This window comes from Muntiacus reevesi, chromosome 2, assembly GCF_963930625.1.
Source record: "Muntiacus reevesi chromosome 2, mMunRee1.1, whole genome shotgun sequence".
Classification (NCBI taxonomy): Eukaryota; Metazoa; Chordata; class Mammalia; order Artiodactyla; family Cervidae; genus Muntiacus; species Muntiacus reevesi.
In genome coordinates, this window is record NC_089250.1 from 164,851,134 (window position 1) to 164,865,052 (window position 13,919).

Here is a 13,919-nt window from a genome sequence, read left to right on the forward strand (position 1 = left end):
CCACAGAATCAGACAGCTCCATCACCGCAGAGGGTTCTAGTGAACAGCAGGGGTCAGCTAACAATGCCCCAGACTGCGGTCAAACCCAGCTGCAACATGCTTTTATTTTTGGCCTCCTTGTAGGATCTTAGTTCCCCCACCAGGGATTGAACCCGGTCCACTGCCGTGAAAGCATAGCGTCCTACCCTTACTGGACTGCCAGGGAAGTCTCTGCCACATGTTTTAATGAAGTTTTACTGGAACACGCCCACGCCCGCTTGATTTACGTATGGTGTAAGTCTGCTTTTGTACTAGAATAGCAGAGTTGAGTACTGTGACAGAGACTTTATGGCCTGCAAAGCCTAAAATATTTACGATCTGATCCTTTATAAGGCTGCCGATCTCTTGTGTAGATTCTCAAAAAGTGACATGAGACTCTTTTCTGGGAAGGCGCTCCCTGGCAGCTCCAAGAGTTACTTAGTGGGTCCCAAGTGTCAGGATGACTTCACCCCAGCACAGGCGCCCCCATCCCCACCCCGGGGCAGGAGACAGGGGACACAGAGCTGGCTGCACCTCTACGGGCCCTGAACCGGGTACAGGCTGCCCCTCTAGACCAGGCACCTTCTCCAGGGTGACCAAGTGCAGAGAGAGGAGGTGGGGCACGGCGTCTGGGTGACTGCAAGTCTACCCGAGAAAACCACACGACTAGAAGGATCTCAGCACTTGCTTTATTTTTCTCTTCTTCCCAGGTCAGTGAGGCAGCAACATTAATAAAAAGCGAGACAAACTGTGCTCTTGCGTGGAGATTCAATAACCCCTCCCACACCAACGCTCCCTGATAATTCTAAGAGCTTTTCATCAAATGGAGTCTAATCTGGATGGCCCAGCATCCCACATACCAAAAATAACCGCCAGGGTGATGTCAGGCCAGCTTAGGAGTGCTCGTTTCCAGGAAAAGAGTGCTATATTGAACAGGGAGGGCCGGCGGTCAGCCTCTTTTGCTCTTTTCAAGTCCCAGCAGGTCAGAGAGCCAGGCTAACTGCTCTGGTTCCTTAGGGAGGCTAGCGCCTCCTTCTGTCCCTGTTCAGGGAGCCCCCAACTGAAGCAGCAGGAAGTTTGGGGGGCTCTCTGTGGGCCCGAGTGCACACCACTCGACCCAATGCACGCCTGCTGCCCACGCTCACTCCTGAATTATTTCAGCCTTTCTCTCCCTTTCTGAGCGTGATCCTTTGTTGAAAGGGGAACTAAGCTAAATTAAGAGGCAGGCTGATGCTCACTTGATAACGTCTCTATTGTCAACAGAGTGCAGGATTCATCTGCAGCAGCTCAGAATGTCCTGGGGCCAGAGAGGGTGGGTTCTTAGAATGCCTGTGAGTATCTCAGCTGGTAACATTTGGGACAGCAGAGCCCTGGGAATGCTGAGATTTTCACTGTGCAAACTGCAAATGCACCGGGGATTCTTACTGTCACGCAAACAGGAGAAGCACCCGTTTCCTTTCCTGTAGAGCCCGGAGACCCTCAACAGGCAAGCTCCTCCCTCTCTCTCTCTCTCAAGTCCCAGGTTGGCTTGTTGAATTATTTCACCTCTACCAGCCTTCCTCTGCTGCTTTGCCCAAGTTATTTGGATAAATGAGAACAAAGAAACTATCCTAAGTTCCCCCTGGGGACCAGCTTTGCAGTGCACACATACTCCCAGGCCTTCATGAATTACAGAGAAAACAACAAGGAGTGAGTCTTCTGTGGAGCTACAACCAAGGTGGTTTAATTTGCAGGGGTCCAGGGCATGACTCAAGAGTTGGGAGGTCACCCACGCTGTCGTCTCTTCCGCCCCCGCAGCTTCAACCGCCTGGCTGGCAGGCTGACGGGCTGCTTTCCGAACTTCTCCATGATCTCTCTGATCCTGGCCAGGTTGGTTTTGCTGAGCGTGAAGTCGCACTGCGTGGCCCCCATGTCATAGCCGACCATGCAGTTCTTGGTGGACGAGGTGAAACCTTCTGCCTTGGCTGTGACCACGTACTCTCCAGGGTTGAGGAGGCGCCAGTAATCCCCATCACTGGCTGTGAAAAGAAAACAGGAGAATTGAGAGCAGCGCCTTTCTAACAAAGATACCAACCAGCCCTGTTATTCCAAGACTGGGAGGGAGAGGCTTGGAGGCAGGCAGTGTGGAATTCGAGCCCCGGCAGATGCAAATTCTTAGTGCATTTTGGACGCTGAGATGTTTTCCTTTTGGGACGTTACCTTAATGGTTTTAACAGGAAGGGGACTGGGGTGTAGGCTCCCTGCAGGGTTAATACGCATGAGCAGAGATGGAGACATGATCGCTAACATTCCTTTCTCTCTGACAATACACACCATTCATTATGAACTTGAACTTCTAAACCGTATGCCCTTGCCACAGAATGCCATCTTGAAAAGCCATCTGTGCCTGGTTTCCTGGCTTCCCTTAGCATGGCTATAAATATAGACTAGTAGTATGAGGGTGGGGCTCTTCACTTCTGAAAAAGAGAAGGAAAAGGCTACAGAGGACTTGGGCCAAGTGACCTGGAAGGAGGTCCCAGATGTCTCCACCTCATTCCATGGTCTTCCATGAAAAACTGGAGCCTCAGGGGCAGGTACACATTGCAGCAGTGTCCCCTGCCTCCTCCCCACCCTCCCTCAGTGACACCATTGATCAGGCATCCAACAGGGATCTAACTGGACCCATGTCCATCATCAGCTCAAGGCTAGATTCTTGTTGAATAAAGCAGGGTCTGAGGCCAAGGCCACTCCTCCCCAGGGGACCCACACCTGCTGAGATCACTAGGACCCCTGACATTAAGGAGGCTTTGCGATAGAAAGTTCAGTTCAGTTCAGTTGCTCAGTCATGTCCTACTCTTTGCGACCCCATGGACTGCAGCACACCAGGCTTCCCTGTCCATCACCATCTCCCAGAGCCTGCTCAAACTCATGTCCATCGAGTCGGTGATGCCATCCAACCATCTCACCCTCTGTCAGCCCCTTCTCCTCCTGCCTTCAATCTTTCCCAGCATCAGGGTATTTTCCAATGAGTCAGTTCTTTGTATGGGGTGGCCAAAGTATTGGAGCTTCAGCTTCAGCATCAGTCCTTCCTATGAATACCCAGGACTGATTTCTTTTAGGATGGACTGGTTGGATCTCCTTGCAGTCCAAGGGACTCTCAAGAGTCTTCTCCAACACCATAGTTCAAAAGCATCAAGTCTTTGGCGCTCAGCTATCTTTATGGTCCAACTGTCACATCCATACATGACTACTGGAAAAGCCACAGCCTTGACTAGATGGACCAAAAAGAAAATGTCAACTTTGACGCAGTTCACAGAAGGATGAGACAAGCGCCAATCCATCGGATTGGCCAAGTCAAGCTCCGTGGTAAGTCGTGTAGCATCTGTTTCTACAGGAGTAACTGGACACCCAGGGAAGTGTCACATCTACACAAGGTCACACCGCTAGTGATCAGCTGGTCTTCCAGGGCCAGGTTTGTTTTCTCTCTTATGACAATCTCTCCTGTCTGGTCTAAAGAGAAAAGGCCAGATTTCATCAAGTGCTATGTAGGCCTGGGCAAGGTTTACTCATCTGAACGAGTCCAGAAGTCCTCTAATGGATGGACGAGAATTTGTATCTTACACACACGTAACACTTTGAAGTACCACGTTTAAACTGACATCACAAATCTCTTATTTATCTGAGACGACCCATGCAAGGCATGCAGTGAGCTCACAAAAGCACAAGATGTTGTGAAAAATGAAATACGTAGGCAGTTGTTCGCCACATGTTCACAGAGTCCGCTACCTGGTAAAGAGGCCTCAACATGACAACCCTGGGCATATAACACAGGCGGGCATCTCCCTGTCTTTCTCAGCACCTGCATCTTTCTCCAGTGAAAATGCAAGGTTCTCAACTACATAAAATGTCACTTCATGGTTTTCCAGGGACCAAGAGCCGCATCCTGCTATCTTTGTCTAGTTAATCAGGTGATCCCAACCTCCTGGGCAGGGCAGGCATTCCCTGAGACATTCCTCCAAACCCTCAGCTCCCAGGCACACCTTCCGGGGGCACCTCTGCTCCTCCAGACCTCGTGCCCCGAGTGTGAGCAGCCCCCCGGCCCCGCGCTGAGCCCTGGGCTCCATACGGCCTGTGCTTCCTCTTTCGCACTCAACCCTGGGTTTCAACAGTGCGTCCTCCAAGCATGCCAGCTGGATTGAGCAGGAAGCAGACAAGCAGTCACGCAAACATGAACCCAAATGCCCTATTCCTGCGAGAAGTTCAACACCTTACGTCTCACCTACTGTGGGTACTTTCTCCCCACAAACGCTGGGGTGGATTAGTTAAGGTCAGGAACCAGCCACCTGCCAACAGCTGCCTACCCCTGATGAAGGCCCCTGGAGGTGAGACCTCTCAGTGGGAGCGTCCACCTCGAGGACACACGGGAGGTCAGTTTAAAACCCCCCCGGGGAAGGGGCAGCCCAAGTTCTCACCAAGGGAGGTGCTCAGGGGGCCAGAGGAGTGAAAGAAATCCATAAAGAATACATGCTTGTCAGCACTACTAATTCAGATTTATAAGATGGCTTTGTGATTCTTTTTCTCCCAGCAACAGCAGAAGGCTCCCTCTCACACCCTCCTCGATCCCCCTGTCTTTGGTGTGCCAGCCTTTCTATCATAGTGCCCTGCCGGGTATGTGTTTGGGGGCAGCATTCTGCGGGGCTGCATGGGGAGCTGGCACTGCCCGGCATGGGTGGATGGAAGCTGGGTCCTAACGGAGGGCCATTCATTAGCAGGTTGGGTTAGTGTCACCCGAACAAAAGACAGTCACGTGGCAATCTGAGCCAGGTGTAGGGCAGCACATTTACACACATTTAAAAAGCATCCTTACCAACTTCACCCCCTGTGGAATTCCATTTCATATGCCTGCTTATTTTATGCAAAATCCCTCCTGGAATAAAACTTGTCAGATCACATAAGCCTCAGACAGAAATCAAGGCAGATTCAGAGCTTATGTGGAGCACGGGAGGACCCTGAAACCAACAGAATGAAGAACCGTCCGTGACACACGGGATTCCTCTGTAATGAGAAGGTGCTGGGAGATTACTTTGGGGAATAAATGGAAGGCGAGCTGAGTTTCCCATTAGCTCATCAAAACTCTCCTTGATGACAAGGGCTTGAAATTCCAAGCTCATCAAGCAGAGTTTTCTCTGCTGTCTTGTGGGGCCCCGCGGGCATTTTATCTCCCACTCTGTTTAAAACTCTCCTTTTCTCACATTGCCTACAAGGCGCTAATGGTCCAAGGATTGCTCCATGCTCTTTAACGAATCAGTCTTTTATAGGAGCCCATTAATAATGTTTAAAATACAAGTCCTGGGCAGAACCAGATCAGGCAGCCCATTTGATCCATAAGGATTACCCGTCCCTTGCCTGTCTGGCCCATGACAAGTTTACAATCTGCATCTGTGGAATGAAGGAATGAGTAAGTGAATGACTTGATGGATCGGTGTGTGCCTGTCTATGTGGGGCTCGGTTCAGTTCAGTTCAGCTCAGTGGGGCTCCTGTGGACCAAGCGCCATGCAGCCCAGTGGGCAGCCTCAAGGTCAGTAGATGTAAGATGCTGGGGGACAAGTGGTGCGATGCTTGGGAAGTAACGGCTGCATGAAGAAACAGGTTAACTGCCTTGAGAGAAGGTAAATCAGGGCATCACTCCGTAGTCCACTGCTTCATGGCATTTCAGATGCGTGTCACCCATTGGCACTATAATTGTCCTTCTCTGTCAGGCACATGAGCGGGGAGCCTGGCATCGAAGAATACCTGGGGCAGGGTGACACTCTTTACATGGACTGAATCCCAGCCTCTCCCTGCCCAGAGCCTCTGCTTCCCTGCAGGTCAAACGGGATCGTTTCAGGGAGGACAGTGTCCCCACATGTGTGATCAGCTAGTGGGGGAAAAGGCCCCTTCTCTCCTTCGGGAGGAACAGCGTGGACAAGGGAAGGGCACGCCATGGAGAATCTCAACCCCTGGCTCCGTGCCCGTTCAGCCTCTCCCTGTGTGTCTGGGAAACCCCACGTCATGACCAGGGCGGCTGGCTGCCTGGGCGCAGGGTAAGCTCTCAGACCACCAGGCTCAGGTCAGGCCAAGTCCGTGTCACGTCTCATCTCCCCCAGTTCAAGGGTGTTTGCGATTGAAGAAGTCTTTTCTTTATGACAAGCATGATTTCCTCCCTCTTGCTGATGGTGTGTCCGTTCCCTACACCTGGGCAGGACCTGCCCTGGGTCCAGTGATGCCATCATACCCCCTAACCCCCCAGTGGCCCACATCCTACTACCCAGGACCTGCGAATTGATCTCATTTGGAAAAGGGGTTTTTGCAGATGTAATTCAGGCTCTCGAGATGAGATCAGCCTGGATTACATGAGTAGGTCCTAAATCCAATGATGTGTCCTCAGAAGAGACAGAAGAGGAGGAGCCAGGAGGCAGAGACTGGAGTGACACAGCCAAGGAAGCGCAGGAGGACCCAAAGCTACCAGGAGCTGGAAGAGCCAAGGGAGGACCCTCCCGGGGCTCCAGGGAATCAGCCCCACCGACACCAGGACTGCAGACTCCTGGCCTCCATAACAGAGAGAGGATGTATTTCTGTTTCTTTAAAGCCTCACCATTTGTGGTCCTTTGTCATGGCAACCACGGGAAGCCAATGCAGGACCCAGTGCCCTGCTCATTGCCGCTGACAGCAAAGCGTTGACCTCGCAGACTCAGTGCCCTCTAAAGTCACCCCCACCCCTACGAAAACCTCCGCGTGTCGGTTTGAACATGCCTGTGGGCACGCAATCTCCAGCAGAACTCTTGCTGACAATCTGACTTAGGCATTCAAGCAATTCTCTGCTACGTGCATTTGTCATTGCCTCATGGCGCCAACATCGTCCATCAAAAATCAAGGTCTCTGTTTCACATTTCCCCCTGAATGTATCAAGTGCCATCCCAGGTGATGGGAGTTCTGGGGCCCAAGGGAAAGCCTGGGCATATTTTCACCTCATTTTCTGATCAGCAGAGAAGAAGGCAGCTTGTGGGCAGGTGCCTGGTGTCTGCAGGCTGCCCTCCCACCAGCTCGGGAGCTCTGGAACCAGCAGGGACATAGCACGCAGCTGCTCACACACCTCAACCCAAGCCCCACCCGCCTCCTGAACCTTTAGTGGGTCCTCCAGCCTCTCTGAGCATCTGACTTCCACCTGAATGAGGGACAGAAAGAAGGCAGAAAGCATAGGCTAAACACCTGGCTTATAGGGTCTCCCACGGAAAGTTAGAGGAAAGAGGATAAGGTAGACCAGAGGATGAAGTTTCCGGACCTCACCTTGTGGTTCTAACGCAAGCCAAACACTTCAAGAACCTGGGTATTTCCTCCCGAGAAACAGTTTACAGACACTCGCAGTTACCTGTTCGGATGTCATGGTTAACGCCTTCCACGGAGATAACAGCATTTGGAATTCCTTTTCCGTGCAAATCCCTCACCAGGCCTTTGATGCCCCGATGGACCTACTCGGTGAACATGAAGGGAAACAGAGGAGCTCACAGACCATCCGGCACAGCGAACGGGGCTATAAACCCACCGCCAGCCCAGGGCTGCCCAGAACCCCCTCAGAGCCGCGTCTGGCTCAAAAGCTCCCCGACTCTGTGTGGATTTGGGGTGAAATTTCTGTATCCCTTTCAGATCCATCTACTGGAGACTCTTCCACCAGAGTTAAAATGTTCCAGAGGTTGAGAAAATATGAGGATCTGAGATGGTTCATTAAAAAACACATCCCGTAAAAATGGAACTTAATTTTTACAGGCACATTTATTTTGACTTTCCTGGACTCTACAGACTTAAAAAATAGACTCTAAGACTCAAACAGGACAGTAAAGACTCAAAGAGGTTCCTGTAATGTACAGTTCAGTCCCCAGGGCCCTCCCGTTGATGAGCTGCATCATGTGATACACACCGATTGGGTTTCTCCATCTGAAGATCCAAGGTGACATACCATCACTTCCAATGACACTCTTTACACGTACTGCTACGTCTGGGCATTTTATTCATAGGAGGCTCTTTGACTAAACTGGGGTCATCACGTTAGAATGACTAGGGTTTTCTTTCTCTGTGTATATAAGATGAAAAAGGAGCCTTCCCCCACAGAATTCCAGAGTGGGGATGAAAAGTGTGCTCATGGCTTCCCAAGAAAGGAAAACAGGTTCACAGCCTTCTCTGCCAGGAAGGTGCACTGTGGGCTGCACTGACCCTCCCAGGACCCTCATGGATCAGACTTGGATGCTATTGATATAACCTGGTGCCAACCTCTGCCACCCATGTGGAGGTGCCAGGTATCAGGAAGGTGGCGGCCCAAGCCCTTGGCTAAGATGTTTTTTCTGACTCATCTATAGCCACCCATGGAAGAAGGACAACCTCTCAGTACAGCCTCAGCATCTTACTTCCTAATGAATGGGAGTCATGGTAGAGTCATCTGAAGTTCAACATTCATTTTTCTCTCTCTGGTTTCTGTGAGTCTATTCCTTAGTGGAGAATGGATGTTACTTGGCTAGCTTTAGTACCAAACGAAAGCTAGTTTGCCCAATACTACGAGACAGGTGTGTCGTTGTGAACAGAAGAAAAGAAAGGTGTGTGAAGGTCCTAGCATACACAGCAAGGCTTCCTTACTGGCTACAAGCAGATGCTCACCAGCTCCAAGCAGAACCTAGCTGGCATGATTCAGAACTGTTCCCAGGTAGCACTCAGTTACCTGCAGCAGTTAGCCCTCAGCCTCTGAGCTGATGCTATGGGTTGAACTGTGTCCCCCACAAATCCGTATGTTGAAGTCCCCACCCCACCAGTACCTTAGAAGTGGACTGCTTTTGCAGATAGCATCTTTAAAAAACTGATGGCCCCAGACGAGTGGGCTTTATCGTCTGACATCTTTAAAAGAGGAGGGAACCTGGACACACCAGGAGTGTGCACACGCAGAGGAAAGAGCATGTGAGGACACAGTGAGAAGGTGGCCACCTGCAAGCCAAGGAGAGAGGCTTCGGAATGAAACCAACCTGCCGACACACCCATTTTGGACTTCCAGCCTTCTCTTGCTTCCCAGCCTGTGTGTTTTGTGATGTTAGACCCAGCAGATGAATACAGGAAGCCTGGGCATGCTGGCTGGACACAAATCACCCCTCCCAATGGAGCAGCAATCTGGAGCCCCTGAAGTAGTCTCACACACACAAACCAGCGGGAGCGACTGGCGTTGACACAGAACTCAGACACAACACCGCAGTCGCCAGCCCAGGATGATGGGACGAGCTTTGACCTCAGGCTTTTGGCCATCTCAAAGGCTTCGCTCCCTAGCGAGCCCCCATCCCCGCCGAGTGCCCACGTCCTACCTGCTCCATGAACACGATCAAGGATTCCCGATTGTTCTCCCACTCCTCGGGCAGCTGGCTCTCGTGTGGATATTTATCACAGCCCACGTAGATGGACAGCTCGAAGCAGTTTGTGTGAAGGTAGCTGAAATCGTTGAGACCTGCCAAGCCAACCAGGTAACATTTTAGCTTCCCGGTGCTCAGAGAGGCATGAGAGACAGCAAGAACATCAAGCACACGACTCCGCGGATTTCATTTGAACAAGGAGGCATCAAGTATCTACACTACACAAAACATTAATTAGAGCAACTGCCGGGGAACAGAAAGGGGGATGGGGTGGGTGTTGAGAGAGAGACAAGATGCAGCTGGAACAGTTTAGGGGGAAGACAGGCATATGCAGAACATCACTGAGGAAAGGGGGACTGAGATAAGTGTCTTCTAGATAAAATCATCTTCATTTTATTGAAATCAGTTTAATACTACTTTTAGGATAGAGGTATCACTTCTTTTTCCTGTTTAACTTTGTTGTAATCATTTTAGTTATTTTTTGGCTGTGCTGGATATCTGTTGCTGTGTGGGCTTTTCTGTAGTTGCAGCAAACGGGCTACTCTCCAGCTGTGATGCGCAGGCTTCTCATTGCAGTGGCTTCTCTTGTTGCCAAGCACAGGCTCCAGGGCGCAAGGGCTTTAGTAGTTGTGGCTCCCAGGCTCCAGACACAGGCTCTATAGCTGTGGCCCATGGGCTTAACTGCTCCACAGCAAGTGGGATATTCCTGGATCAGGGATCAAACTCGTGTCTCCTGCATTGGCAGACGGATTCTTTACCACTGAGCCGCCAGAGAAGCCCCACTTTTTTTTATCTTGTTAAATTCTTGTTGTCTCTTTTTCTTTTGTTTCTGTTGCTTTTTATTTTGCTATTTTTAAAGGTATCATTAATAATGTGTATTTTTAGTGTTTAAATTTAGCTCAGTCGTTATGCTGCTCTCAGCTACAGCTCTGTAACTGTGGAATGAAACCTATAGTTGTCTATTCTACCTCATGAACATAGCTATCCATCTCACCATTTACTGAGTTCCTACATAAGCCAGAACCTGTCTTTAGCACTCTGCAGCCAAGCTCACTTACTCTTCATCACAAACCAGCAGAGAGGTAAGTCCCAATTTCACAAACAAGAGAATTGAGGCAGAGAATGGTCCAGGAATGCATTAGGGAATGTATTCAGAATCACACATCTGGACAGAGCTGGGGTTTGAACCCTAACTGCCTAGAACTTGCTCACCCCTGCTCAGAGACTGTAGAACAAATGCCCTCTCCACTCAGCTGGAGAGTAGACAGCCGCATACATCCTGACATGCCTACAACAAGACTTGGTCTCTGTGTTCATTTCTTAGGGCTGATGGTACCAAGGACCACCAACTGGGTGGTCTAAAGCAACAGAAACTTATCCTCTCATAGTTCTAGAGGCCAGGAGTCCAGAATCAAGGTTTTGGCAAGGCCACACTCCCTCCAAAGGCTCTTCCTGTTTCTTTCAGTTCCTGATGGCCCTTGGTGTTTCTTGGCTTGTGGCCACACCACTCCCGTCTCTGCCTCTGTCTTCACGGGGCCTTCTCAGTGTCTGTGTCTTCTCCTTGTCTGTCCCTTATAAGGACATCTGTCACTGATTTTAGGGTCCATCTGGGCAACCCACGATGACCTCATCTTGAGATCCTTAATGACATCTACAAAGACCCATTTTCCAAATAAGGTCACATACACAAGTTCCAGAGATTAGGAAGTGGACATATCTTTTTGGGGCCCCATCCCACTAAAGTACCCAACATTTGCAAATGAACAAATGAATGTCAGATGGCATGAAGTTCAGGGGATCTCTGCCCAACAATTTCAGCTTTGGGCAACAGGGTGATTAGCAAGAGCACAGTGCTACTGTGTCCTAAGTGACAGCCAGAAGGATTCCCCCTGCAGAAGGTGCCTCCACTGAGCCTTCCCTGGGTTCTGAGAGTCAAGGCCGCAGAGAGCAGGAGTCGGCAGGACTGGTTCCTCTGTGGACGGGAGTAAAAGGTCCTCCTGTGCTTCCACCAGCCTCACCTGTCCCATCTTCCCTCCCTCCTTGGAGTGCTCAATGGAGCATCCTAAAGCACAAAAGTCTGTATAAAAATCACATCACAGCTTTGGGTGTTAGCAGCACTTCTGTATCAACCTGCTGCCTGATTGGTCGAGTCACAGAGAAAATGGTGCAAAACATACGGCCTCTCTCTCTCTCTCTACCAGATTCCAGATTTGAACCATTCACGTGTCAGCAGCCATTGACCTTTGATCACATTTGTGATAAAATATGGAAAGTAACAGCAGGGGGATAAACAGGCTGGAACAATGTCAAGTTCATGGAAAATCCCTTGCAGGGCCTGGTCTGGCTGAATGAGGTTGGTCGAAATGCCAGGCCAGCTCATTCAGTGGAACCTGAGACATGGAATCCCAGACAGTGCAGGGTGGCCTGTGGACCGCGCCCACGGAGCAGCAAGACAGACAGGTCCTCCTGAATCGTAGGACTGCTCCAAGCACGCGCGCGCGCGCACACACACACACACACTCCTCATTACCCCAACCGTTAGACCCTGTTAGTACTAAAATAAATGTGATATTTAAAACTCTGAGGCGGGCCTCCCATTTTGCAGTAAGTGCATGCACGCATGCATGCATGTTTAGTCATTTTGCTTGTTTCCAATTCTTTGTGACCCTAGGAACTGTAGCCTGCCTGCAGGCCTCCTCTGTCCTCTCCTGGGGATGCTCCAGGCAAGAATACTGGCATGGGCTGTCATGCCCTCCTCCAGGGGATCTTCTCAACCCAGGGATTGAACCCACGTCTCTGATGTCTCTTCCAAAGTCAGGCGGGTTCTTTACCACTTGTACCACCTGGGATGCCCCTTTGCAATAAGTGTCTATCTTTAATAGCACCGGAAGTGCTCAAAGAATTGGCAAAATGATGAGAAACCAGGAGAATGGTGGAAAAGCCTGAGTCAGGCTATGGTTAACACCGAATTCCAGTCCTTTAGTGAATGTGGTGCAGCAGAGAATCCTGGGTGAGAAATGGCTTCAAAAGTGAAACGTGTGGGCAGAAGGTGTGGGGCGACCCTGATAGCACTTCCCAAGACTCAGGTTCTGGCTGGGGATGGCGAGACCTCCTCTATGTTCTCCCTGGGCCTGGCATCCTGCTCTAGTCACGGCTTCAATACGGGAACACAGGACATCACATTCCTTAGAGCACCGTGTGCCCAGAGCTGTCACATCTGCCTTCCTCATCGGGGAGAGGACGCCGGACGGCAGCTGACACAAAGAAGGGCTCAGATCTCTTTGGAGCTGAAACACACACACAGCAAACGATGTGCCTTTTGAGCAGGACTAGACCCTCTCCCCAGCGGCCCACTCCCACTAGCTAAGACCTGTCGGTCACCGCTAATGAGCCAGCAAGACCCGAACACAAAGGAGGAGTGGAGAGGCGGGGGGAGGAAAGGAAATTAGAAATCGCATCTCATTAGTCTACAAAGAAATGAATCTGCAGGCTTCATCACACCGCCTGCAGGAAGAATGATTAAAAAGGCTCAAGCCACCACATGGCTCTGCCACAAAAGTCCCCGGCATAATGGAAAATATAATGGATAGAAACAAATCAAATGCTGCCCATGTGATTAGATAACAACCGACTTCTCAGAACGGTGCTATTGACCTGCTGCTGACAAATTCCGCAGTGTCCGAACCTAATTTAGTCACAGCGGCCACAAAAACTAAGCAGATACTCCTCATAAAGATTATTGTAGGTTTTTAGGGCTAGAACTGAACAAGCAAGCATGCTTTTGGCTATTAGGATATTTTTCTTGATAGACAGGGCTAGGGGTATTGATAGCTGATAATTAGGGTTTTTTTTTGTTTTTTTTTTTTTTACTTTGAACAGAGCAAAGCCATGATGGAGAAAAATAAAACAAGTCTGCTTGGTTTGTAACCAAGGAAAAAATGGCAAGCTTTCTGCATGTTTTAGTTTCTTAAAATGGCCAAGGGAACAAATATGCCTACTCTTTTAAAAAAATTTTCCCCCAGAGTGGAAACATACCTGAAAAGTTTGTGAAGGCTGAATCTCTAGCAAAGGAAAAATAATATTAAAGTGAATCAGTAGAGTAAAACAGAGAACAGGGATATGCTCATAAAAGAGGTTTCATGGTGAGCACGCTCCTAGAAGTGGGGGAGAGGAGGGGTGGGAATTTATAATAGTGCTGCTGACAAGCAAGACACAGAACATACATCCACCATCCCCGTCATCCTCGCAACAGTCCCAGGGTGGCCATCATCATCGTCCTTATTATCGCCATTAACATCAAGCCCATTTTACAAATGGAAAATACGGGAATTCAGAGAGGCAAAGTATCTTGTCCAGAGCCACACAGCATTTACGTGATGAACTAGAATTTGAACTGAGGTCTATCTGACATGGAGTAGTTTGACCAACCTTCACAAAGTCAAGAAAATAAGCAATGAACAATGAACATTACGTTTGGGGTCATGGCATCCCAATGCAGAGACA

The 13,919-nt window shown here is 49.9% G+C and overlaps 1 protein-coding gene across 1 annotated transcript in view; it reads right to left on the bottom strand.

Moving 5' to 3' along the window:
- Positions 1-696: 696 nt before the first annotated feature.
- CPXM2 (carboxypeptidase X, M14 family member 2) overlaps positions 697-13,919 on the bottom strand; it is a 135,598-nt gene continuing 122,375 nt past the window's right edge. Inside the window, exons 12-14 of the mRNA XM_065923497.1 lie at positions 9,372-9,511; positions 7,406-7,505; positions 697-2,036 (exon numbers count right to left, since the gene is read on the bottom strand). Of these exons, the coding sequence (XP_065779569.1) occupies positions 1,783-2,036; positions 7,406-7,505; positions 9,372-9,511 (494 nt within the window). The 3' untranslated portion in view covers positions 697-1,782. The remainder of the gene's footprint in view (positions 2,037-7,405; positions 7,506-9,371; positions 9,512-13,919) is intronic.